This window comes from Dermacentor variabilis, chromosome 2, assembly GCF_050947875.1.
Source record: "Dermacentor variabilis isolate Ectoservices chromosome 2, ASM5094787v1, whole genome shotgun sequence".
NCBI classification, from domain to species: Eukaryota; Metazoa; Arthropoda; class Arachnida; order Ixodida; family Ixodidae; genus Dermacentor; species Dermacentor variabilis.
Window position 1 is genome coordinate 245,094,007 of NC_134569.1, and position 11,355 is coordinate 245,105,361.

The 11,355-nt window shown below is 44.0% G+C and overlaps 1 protein-coding gene across 1 annotated transcript; it reads right to left on the reverse strand.

Moving 5' to 3' along the window:
* Positions 1-1,104: 1,104 nt before the first annotated feature.
* LOC142570746 (uncharacterized) lies at positions 1,105-10,362 on the reverse strand. The gene is made up of 11 exons (XM_075679089.1): positions 9,549-10,362; positions 9,396-9,461; positions 9,171-9,285; positions 8,741-9,011; positions 7,913-8,276; positions 4,726-4,899; positions 3,556-3,742; positions 2,449-2,691; positions 2,202-2,373; positions 1,977-2,125; positions 1,105-1,283 (listed from the first exon to the last, which is right to left on the reverse strand). Exons 1-11 carry the CDS (start codon positions 9,891-9,893, stop codon positions 1,105-1,107), a joined length of 2,265 nt encoding a protein of 754 aa, XP_075535204.1. The 5' UTR covers positions 9,894-10,362.
* Positions 10,363-11,355: the final 993 nt, after the last annotated feature.

Below are 11,355 nucleotides of genomic sequence, written 5' to 3' on the forward strand. Positions count from 1 at the left end.
AAATTGTAGGGAGAGAGCACCCCCTTCTAGGCTTGTGAAGTAAAGCCACTATAGTCCAGCTGGCTGACGAATAGATCTACAACTGTGCTTGTTTACTTTCAGTGCCTGGTGGGCACTTATTTAACATGGGATGCAAGTTTAACTGAGGCCACAAAAAATTGTATTAATAATATCAATAAAAAAATGCTTGGGGGCCATAGCCTGCAGCCTCTTCCACAGAGGCTACTCACAGCATCAATCCATCCAACCAAGTGAAGTGCCTTCAATTCACTCAATGTTTCTATGCAAGTGTGTAATAATTGTTTTGTATTTTTTTTTCTTTACAGAAGGTACCGGTACACAGCGTACAGGCAATTTGTGCGCTGGTTGTGGGGGCGGCTTCGAAAAGGCGAACGTTTTGTGTTGCCATCGTGTGCTGTCGCGAAAATTCGGGTGACGTTTCCCACAGAAACGCCCACAGGATTCAAGTACCCAGAGTCTTAGAGGGAAAGAAAATTGTGGAAGCAGCGCAGTGTCATCGATAAATCGCAGTGCACATTTGAGTTCCTCATCAGATATCGAAAAATGTTCTGCTTACCTGTCAGCAGGTATCACTAGTCACAAGGTTGTCGGTTTTTTAAAGCTAAAGTGCTGAGCACTAAAACATTCTGTATTCTTGTTGATGATGTGTTTCGTCACTGAAGACATAATGGAAAAGTTAGTGATGACTAGAATGCCAGCGATATGGCAGAGTAGGAAGAATCATGTGTGCATGTTTAACTCTTTCCTTACCAGGACTTAGGAAATCAAGCAATTTGACATATTGTTTACACGTTTCATCAGAACAGGAAATAGCAATGTTCTCTCCTGTCTGGCTGCTTCCTTTGTTTTGGCATTGTTTTCTAAAGCGACACAACAAAGTAATTTCTTACAACCACACTAACGGTGCACTCGCTGAAAGTGAAGCTACATTTGCCTGTCTAACTAGCATACAAGCTAACATTTTTGTATCGTATGGGTTGCGGCTAGTGCGTTTTGGAATGAAATGATCACTTTGAAAATGAGCACATTGTTAACGGTCAGGGAACAGTCAAGAAAATGTGTGATGCCGATCTGTGCACTGCATCAGAACTTGAGGAACCGTGCTTTGTGTGCAGCCACAAGGTCTCTCTTGGGCACTCTTTGGTCATCCCGAGATGAGAATGCAGCTGGAACACTTTCCTCTACTTGTGCAAGTGCTTTGGAGAATGTTTCATACTCTGCGCACAGCTCCATCACTTTCTTGTGCAGGTCTTTCACATAGTCTAAAAGAAAGAAAAGTTCAACAGATTATTGCATTTCTTCCCTTTCATACCTGCACACACCTAAAAGGGGGGACGTCCTAAGGCATATACAAACACTCCATATGCTAGAGTTCATCCAGGAATAAGGTTACCATCAATTTCACAAACAGACAACATTGTTTAATCTCATAAAAATTAACATCATTGGAAAAGTGAAACTGTACTCTATTTTTCTACATAATCGCCATCTTTTTTCTACGCATTTTTGCAGACTGCTCCAATTTTTGTACCCCAATGTCATAGACCTCCGCCGCCAGCCCGTTGAGGAAGCGTTTCACCTCTTTGACTTCATCGTTGCTCCGGAAGCATTGGCCATTCAAATGTTCCACGTTATGTATCGCGGAGTGTCTGTCATTGCACCCTTTCAGTGACACATCTCTATGATGTGCAGCTTTTGGCAGTACATGGCAATCTTGAGCCAAATTCCACTGATCTGGCAAAATGTCTTCATTGGACAGACTGCCATGAAGGTTAAGAAAATTTCTGTGAAAAACAGCTGTCGCAGTCACTTCACTCTCCATTGCAAGAGATATCGATGCTTTTGGTAGACAGTACAGGAGGACTAAAACATTCCCTTTTTTACAAACATTGCTGCATAACATATTGCAATAGTAGGCAAAGCATAGCACAGCAAGTATTTTCAAATTGACTTGCCAAATGTGGGAGCTGTCTTGAGTGCACATGCTGTTGAGGTACCTTGCCTGACCTTGGATGACTTTATGCGCCACTGTTCAGCACCATCACAGCTCCTTCCTTGCTCTCGCTGGGAGTTCTCATTGAAATGAAGCGCAGCAATCAGTGTGCTAGAAAATTATTTTGTCTCAGCATTAATAATCCACTGTAGTTTCATTGCTAGAACATTAGCTTATGCAAACTCACCGGGCCTTCATGCCTTCATATGTGAATGCAGTTGACTTTGGGGCAAAACCATTTAGAACACTGTGGAAGGACTCCAGGCTGTATGTCTGGACAGATGGTGACAACTGGCGGATGTCTTTCAGCAACAGTGGTGCTGCCACAATGCGCTCAATTTGCTTGTAGGCTGGAGAGTCTGTCAAGAAAGGGAATTATAAATACAGCTCTTTCATGCACTTTATCTTGGTGCTCTTTGGTTATTTATGCCTACCAGCAGTGAGCCATCGCATGCGGCGGGATTGTCCATGAAGACAGCGGGGGTACAGGCCGCCATGTCCTTCATGTCTGTTCTTAATGTGGTTCAGCATGCTACTCCATGCTGCCACCAGCATGTCCCCGTTGCCACCGCAAGCGCATGCACACCAGTACATGTGGTTGGTGATGGCTTGAGTCCATTCTGTAATGGCACTGCATCCAGCCCTTCGGGAAGCTGCAGTCAGCTTTTTCCTGATGCCTGCAACAAGGCAACAGCACAATACACTATTGCTCCATGTCAGGTGGATCTGCATTTTGCATGCCATAAGCCTCGTAAAGATATAGCAGCACTGGTATGCATTGTATGAACCAAGGTTGCAAGCAAACTCATTAAAGGAATCATGTGCCTGAGAATCTAACCAAGGCTGATACAGCTTGAATACTAAAGGGGTATGAACAGAGGAGCCATGAGGGCAGTGAATAGCCTACCGCGATAATAGCCATACCACTCCTTCAAAATCCCAAATCAACTTCCTGTAGGAGCTGAACGAACAATGTGCACACAACAGGCATGTAGTAGTATTTATTTATGGACTAGTTCAGTTTCAGGAAATTTTAATATAGTCTAAAGAACAACGCAGACAAATGGGCCAAGTGCTGAATAAGAAGTATGACTTTTTACAAAGCACAATTGTTCCTCCTTATCTGAAATCCTTTTCTGGTGAAATTTGACATGCTAAAGAATTTATGCTTCGTACTGAAATTTTTTTCATCACCAGGGTTAGCCATGATCATGATCGCATGACAAGTGTATGACGACACTCATGAGACATGGACGATGAAATTATGAATAGTGATGCCGATGGAATGATGAAGGCAGTACAACGAAATTATCATGATCACGATGGGGTGACGAAAGCAGTATAATGAGCACATTACGACAAACGTGACCATGTTGCAATAACCATCACAGCAGCGTCTTAATCGTGATTGTATGAATTTCCTTTTCTTAGCATACGTGTCCACTGAACATTCCATTATACAATGGCATGTACATTCACTAAGTGCACTAGGTGACGCACAGGCCATCTGTTGCAAGCGAACAACATGAATTTCTTCGTACCCTTTGCAACATGCCACACATCGAAGTGATGATCGATGTCCGGACGTTGCAGCCGCATGTGCTTCTTAATTCCCGAGTGGCGGTCCGTAGTCAATGAGCCCACAGTCACGCCTTGCTCAGAAAGAAATTTGAGACCTCTTACGAGGCCCTCTTTTTCCATTTGGGCACTTGCCTGCACTTGTTCACTCTGCAAAACAGGAATGCACAGAAAACACCGCTGGTATTGATATCATCATCAGCCTGGCTATGCGCACTGCAGGGCAAAGGCCTCTCCTATGCTTCGCCCACCCCGGTCATGTACTAATTGTGGCCATGTTGTCCCTCCAAACTTCTTAATCCCATCCGCCCACCTAACTTTCTGCTGCCTCCTGCTTTGGAGTCCTTGGAGTCCCCTTTCTTATGGATTAAGATTATGTTGGCGTCCTTCCAAGATTCTGGTACACTTGAGGTCATGAGGCATTGCGTATACAGGGTGGCCAGTTTTTGTAGAACAATCTGCCCACCAACCTTAATAAATCTACTGTTACCTGATCCTCTCCAGCTGCCTTCCCCTTTGCATAGCTCCCAAGGCTTTCTTTACTTCTTCTGGCGTTACTTGTGGGATTTCAAATTACTCTAGACTATTCTCTCTTCCATTATCATCGTGGGTGCCACTGGTACTGTATAAATCTGTATAGAACTCCTCAGCCACTTGAGCTATCTCATCCATATTAGTAATGATATTGCCGGCTTTGTCTCTTAACGCATACATCTTATTCTTGCCTATTCCTAGTTTCTTCTTCACTGCTTTTAGGCTTCCTCCATTCTTGAGAGCATCTTCAATTCTATCCATATTACACTTCCTTATGTCAGCTGTCTTTCGCTTGTTGATTAACTTGGAAAGTTCTGCTAGTTCTTTTCTAGCTGTAGGGTTAGAGGCTTTCATACATTGGTGTTTCTTATTCAGTGCCTGGTATTTCAGGTATTAATATACAGCCTGAAAAATATAATCGTAACAATACCCAGTTTAGAAATCTCGAAAGAAGGACCACCTCTTTACTGCGATGAGCCACTGAACGGCTCGGATTGCATGTCAACGTTGCATGCCATATTTTAGTTGGCTGGGGTAAATGTTGCTTGCCTAATAAGACCTATCATGAAAGCATCTGAACTGCTTTTTGCTTGACTTACCTCCTTCACTTGAACTTGCTCTGTATGTATGATTTTTCTCTTTTCAGGGCACAGAAAGGAGTATGAGAGGAACTTGGCGCTGTGGCCAGGGGAATCACATCGCCCATCCCCGCAAAGCTGCAGGCTGGTATCGCTGAGCTCTGTCAGCAAAGTTTTCTGATGCTCATCCCAGACCTGTAAGGAATTCACGAGTAGAGTTCAAGCACAAAAGTGGCACAGGGGACAGAGAGATTTGCTAAAAGAATTCACGCTGTTAATGAGCATGGGAAGGTTAAAACTGCGCAAAAAACAAATACAAGTAGAAGGAACACACAATACACCATGAGTGCAGACTTGTGTATTCCTTTGCTTCCCCTAGTTTGTTCATGCAGTTTTAACCTTCCTTTAAGTGTGAACCAACTAGTTAGCAAGAAAGTCCTAATGAGTGCGCTTCACAGTGATTCAAAATGTGACTGGGGACGAGGACATAAATAGATGCTTGAAAGAACGGAACATTGGGCAAGTTGGTTGCATTCATAGTAACGAGCAGGTCGAACGATGAGAACAAACAACTGCGCAGGACGAGCACTGAACTCCAACTGCATTTTATTCACAGAAATTGCTTGTTTTAATAGAAAAGAAGATACGTGAACCCAGCTATGGCACGACGATAACGACAGTAGAAAGAGATACAAACCTTGAGGATAACGCAGACTTATAAATTCAACAAAACTGATCAGGTACATTAAAAAGTGACACACTAGTTAAAAATCACTGCTTGTCAAAAACTATGCAAGGTTACTTGCTTTCTAAATGTGATACCGATGTCTGCCTGATGCACGCGATTCCTTTTTTATGTATGTGCTATACCTCGACTAGTTCACATGCCAATTTTTAGTGATGCTGATGTGATTTTGCAGCACGGAAATCAGAGGACCCACAAGCTGGCAGAGGCATGCAACATAAAGAAAAGAGGAATCATGCGTGTCAGCCAGACATCAATATCTGTTTTACAATCCAAAGTAACCTTGTCGCACAAGGACTGGTCAGGTGCATAGTTTTTGAGAACGTGATTTTCAACTAGTCTCTCACATTTTCATGCACCTGGTGTCCACACATACGTTATTTATATCTTTAAATCCGTGTTGTCCTTGCGGTTTCTTTCCATCTGTCTTTTTGTTCATCTTGTATAATAGCTGGATTTCCTTCTTGTGTAATAGCTGGGTTTACTAACTTTTTGTTTGTATTCCAACAGGCGTTTTTTGGGAATTAAATGTAGTTATATCGGGGATCATTCCGCACAGTTTGTTGTCCTCATCGTTTGTGCTGCACATTACCATAAGTCGACAAGCAGAGAAGGCCAGCCTGTGACATTACATTGAGACGGTCTATTACAAACGACAGTGTAAATGCATTGTACACTGGAAACAAAGGAATAATGAAGTGCAGCACAGATTAATTAAGCACCAGTGAAAACATGACTTGCTATTGCCTGCACAGCATGCCCATGATCGTCGAAGACAGCATTTATTTCTGCAGTAATGAGATAGGTGGATTGCTCATTCACAGTGTGCCTTCCCACACTATCTGGGCTTCTTCAAACAAAGATTGCACCCCACAGGCATGACAACGATTGACTAAAATGCCTAGTTCATCACTGTGCACATTGTTATTGTGCTCATGCGGGGAGTCATTTAAACATAATGCATCTGCTGCCTGGCAACACATTTGCATTTTCTTTTGTGTTGCATTGGAAATATAGTGTTTATATGGGATGGAAGGTAACTGTTTGCACTCCTACATGCTGTTCGATATTTTTTTAAGGCAGGAAACAAGATGCATGTAGGGTGTTAGTAATACCTTGTCATACTTGCAAGTTACCCTTTCCGCCTAACAGCCAGAAACATAAGCTTGTCATGTTTTCATTGGTGTTCTATCTATGCTGCATTTCAATTCTTTGTTTCTAGCATACGGCATGTACACGTGTAGCACATGTATAATACAGAGACCCATCAGAAAGGCAGTGCCTGTCCTCGCCTACTCATTGATTTTTGTTCTTGTCCCAAGTAGTGCAGTTACATTTTCAATTATGCAGGACAAATTTGCTGAATTTCTGACGTTACGAAGTTACATTCTTCAGCCATACTCATCTGAGCCACCAATGCATTACATTAGCTTACACAGTACTACCAGGACCAGTTTTCACCGAATAGCCTTATGAAAAAAATATATCCTTTGGCTGAAGGAAACTCTTTCCTGCAACAACCAACACTTACAATTTTTTTCAGTTACATTCCTGGCAGCAATAGAAGAAAGGAAAAAAATTGATGTTGGTTCCCTTGGCGTGGAATGCCAAAGTCTGTAAAAGCTGTAATGTCAGCGATATAGAGGTTCTGAATAAAATGAAAATGGCAATCCAATTTACTGTTCTTTCATTACTGATGCAATGAACTGCACAACATCATAATAACGTATGTTCACATTGGTGAAAGTAATACGCAACCGTACGTTGGAACACTGGACCCAACCAGATCGACGACACAAGCGATTACACAAATGGGACCAAGAAATGAAATTTCGTATGCCTCACAAGTTCAAAAAAAGCCACACAAGCACGGTGCACCGGATTCGCCATGGTGTCGCATTCACCAACTGTTATAGACATACGATAGGTGCCAGTGATACTAGCCCAAACTGAATACTGCGCGGCGCCAGAAACACTTGAACATGCATTTTGCGTGTGTCCCGCGTACACGCAACAGCGACAGCAAATGGTCTCTTCCATTGCAGTGATCCATAAGAGACCGCTATCAGACGAGTTTCTTTTAGGTCCTTGGCCTAATGCAAACAGCGCAGCCCTGGTAACAAGTGCCGCTATAGCTTTTCTCCAAGCCACTGAGCTGGAGGCACGGCTTTAGAGATGCCACAACTCTGTGAATTTGTCTATACGCATCTCTTCCTTATACCATCATCACTCATCAGCCCTTTTCCTCCCCGTCCCTTCTCCCCAGTGTAGAGTAGCAGGCCAGAGCAAGTTGTAGCTCAGGCCGACCTCTCTGCCTTTCTGTAAATAAATTTCTCTCTCTCTTGGTGAAAGTAAGCACAGAACTAATACTCAGGTTCGAAATAAAGTGCCTTTTGAGCATATTTGAATGGTGCCAGAGGTACTGCAGGTTGGCATTATGAAAAGTGGAAGCTGTGCATTTACCGTGGTGACTGAAGGAAGAAGGTATGCCTTCTGGTAATTGAAGAAAGCCTGGTCGCTCATGACTTGCACACCCATCAGCCGCATCATCCTGAGAGCACTAGTAGGACTTGAGCCGGAAAAAAGCAGAGCCGTTGCCAGGTCGATGTTGCCCCTCGGATTGGTTCCAACAAGTGGCTGGCTGGACCACGTATGCACATGTGCGTGTGGACATTCAGTTTCTGCTGTAATGCGTGTGCCAGTGTAGAACAGCTTCACTGTGCATGAAGCTGCTAAACAAGTGCGGCACTGACTCAGAAGGGTGACCAGGCAGGTGCTGTGGACAAGGAAGTAGTCCTTCCGGTTTGCATGCGCTTCTTCGTCGCTTCTGGAAAAGGAAGTGCTCACTGTCAGGTTTCACAAATATATGCATTTGACAATACACACTGTTTACACCATGATTAATAAATTACCTCACTATATCTGGGAGGTACTGTTCCATAAATTATGCTGCACCAATTACTCCAGGAAACACTTCTTGTGATGACACTCATAATAGAAAGCGCTAGAAATAATTTTGTGAAAGTTTCATCCTGATTGTGAGGGTTTTTTTCCTTATAAATTCTAACGGTAATCTTGAACCTTGCTCTCTAATTTGTGTTGATTAAAGTTGCAAAAAACACTGTCCAAAGTCAAGCTCCAAGACTTATGGCATTTGAGCTCTTTTTTGCAAAGGGGAATGGTTCTAAGAAACGGAATTAGTGTCGGGAGTTGCTACTTCATCTCTTTATCATTGCATGTCACTATTATTGAGCATGGGTTCCTATGTAGTAAAATATGAGTCCTGCTCACTCATCAGCTAATGTTGCATCCAAGGTACAAGTCGAGTTGTCTGGCTCATATGTCGTGTCATGCCTGTCAGCTTTGCAAGCTACCGGTGATGCATCAGGTGAGGTGAGAAAGCTGGCCTCCTGTCTAGATGTTTGTCGCCGTCGTTTGGCTCCATCAGCTCTTCGAGCACTATAACGCCTCTTCACAGGTGTTGACGTCACGGGCTTCCTTCGCCTGCAAACCTGCGTTCCCTTTTCCTTTGTTTCCTTCATTGTTGTGTTCACTTGAACTCCTGCAATAAAAGTCACGTTGGAAAAAAGCTATTCAACTGACCATTGTAGGTGAGAATTGCTTTAAATATTACTGTAAATGGAAATGAGACTACCTGTGATCAAAATGAACATTCCTTGAATGTAAGTGCTGATGCCAACATTACCAGAAGCAAACTCACCAATGCTGTTGCCGGGCAGACGAACTTGTACAGATTTCGTATTTCCAACGCTACTGCAACTTTGTTCGGCAGTGCTCGACGAGAGGCTTGCATCTGTCCCCGCGTCACGAGTCGCCTAGAAAATAACGAACTCGTCAGGTGCAACAAGTTTGTGCAGTGATTTCTGTCATTGCAGTCATCGAGCGAGAGCGCCAGTAATAGCCAGTTTTCGCGCATTTTGCGTACCTGTACGTCGCTTTTGTAGGAGGTATCGACTGTCGAAGCGCTGGCTTGTGATTCGCTACGTTCAGCCTGAAAATACAAGCAACTTTATGTCATGGCTGTACATATTCGCACATTTGTAGCTTTTCATTCGTGGAAACAAAATGCCGCACTCACCGCCCCGTCTTCGTCCTGCAGTTGTTCTTGCGCTTCGGAGAATGCAGGCAAGACCGACGGAACAGCGCTACGGGAAAGCATTGCTCTGATAGGCACACCAGACGACTTCACTAAGTCGGCGTTCAACTCGTAATCCTCTGGAAGAAAGTGCAGCGAGCACACTACGCGATTTTTCGGCTCTTTGCCAAGGAGTTGTAGCAGAGGTACGGCACTTGACCACTTCGAACGGAGAGGTTCACTCCTTGGCACACGGCGATAGGTAACGTTGGATTCGCCGTTGCGCTTGCCCTTGGCCAAGTTCCGCGGACCGTTCGGGCATCCCACGACATCACATGGACGTGGCATTCTCGCTGCTTGTTCCAAATGAAAGTTTCACGAGCTAGCAGAACCCGCACAGCACGACGCGATACCGAAACTACTGAAACTCCAACGCGTGCGCGACGCAGAGTCGTGCGCGCAGAGTCGAGCGAAAACGAAACCTTTCGACCACCCATACTACTGAAGGGTAACGTCAAAATCTTATTTTTTGTTAGAATTGAGTAGACGTAGACAAGTAGCATTTTCTTCCGTCTTATAATCGAATGAAATGATATTTTAATACGAGTAGTTGAGTATTAGTAACATAAATTACGGGGAGACGTTTCGTCATCGGTTTAGTACCGGAATGTCGCTGGGGGGTCTCAAATCGTGTCATGCATTTACCTCAATTTCTCGGTTACTAAAGCTCTGTTCGCGATTATATTGACGCCTTAGACGTTCTAGAACATTGCTCTACCACTTTAACTTGACTTTCTGGTAACCTTTAGTGTCCCTTTAAAGCTTTTCCTAGACGCTAGAACTATACTATTCCTACGCAACCTTGAGCGATCGGAAAGAGCGTTTTCCACGCCTGGCCGGCGGAGAGGGGAGGCTTCGTTCCGGCCGCGAAGCTCTCACATCCCCGTAAGGAGCCTGGTGGTGGTCTCGTGCTGACGATGCCCTCTCGGTGAGCGCATATTTCCCCCCTCATCTTTTAAGAGATTCAATACATACAAGCATTTGTCTCGCAAACCAGATTTATTTCAAGGGAATTTTCCACGTCTCAATTATTTCTCTCGTCGCATTCGAGTGCTCATTGCCGTGTTATAGTTTGTTAACGAAGCTTCCCCTCAAGTCTAAATATTGTAAGGCAGTTTGTCGTGTGCGTATCATGGCCACGCATGCTTATACCGCCTTTCCGTTTCTCTACCACGGTTGCGCCTTAAAACCACGGCGCTGCAAGTTTGCTTTCTTTTCCTTCCCTCTTCTCCGCCCTTAAACTGGCTCTCTTAACTACTACACGCAGAGGCAAGAAACAGCGCGCGCTTTAGATCCTATAGATGAGATGAATATTTACAATTATTATTAGGGTTATAATTATATTCGAGTGCTGATTGCCGTGTTATAGTTTGTTAACGAAACTACCCCTCAATTTTAGATATTGTAAGGCAGTTTGTCGTGTGCGTATCATGGCCACGCATGCTTATATCGCCTTTCCGTTTCTCTACCACGGTTGCGCTTTAAAACCACGGCGCTGCAAGTTTGCTTTCCTTCCCTCTTCTCCGCCCTTAAACTGGCTCTCTTAACTACTACACGCAGAGACAAAGAAACAGCACGCGCATGCGATCGCATAGATGAGATGAATACATATACATAGGAAAGCATCAGTCATAGCTCTCGAAGTATAATATAATATAATATAGAATAGCTCTCGAAGATGGCTATTCCGGCGGTTAGCTTCCCACGCTATGCGTGCCGTCCTCGCACCTGTTAAAGCTTTTCCTAGACG

Bases quoted from the DNA above. Each gene is read 5' to 3' on its own strand.
- LOC142570746 (XM_075679089.1), bottom strand. From the start codon at position 9,893: ATGCCACGTCCATGTGATGTCGTGGGATGCCCGAACGGTCCGCGGAAC. The intron at 4,900-7,912 runs GTAAATGCACAG...AATTCCTTACAG, and splicing joins TTCTTCCTTCAGTCACCACG to GTCTGGGATGAGCATCAGAA. The intron at 3,743-4,725 runs GTAAGTCAAGCA...CCTGTTTTGCAG, and splicing joins AGCAAGTTCAAGTGAAGGAG to AGTGAACAAGTGCAGGCAAG.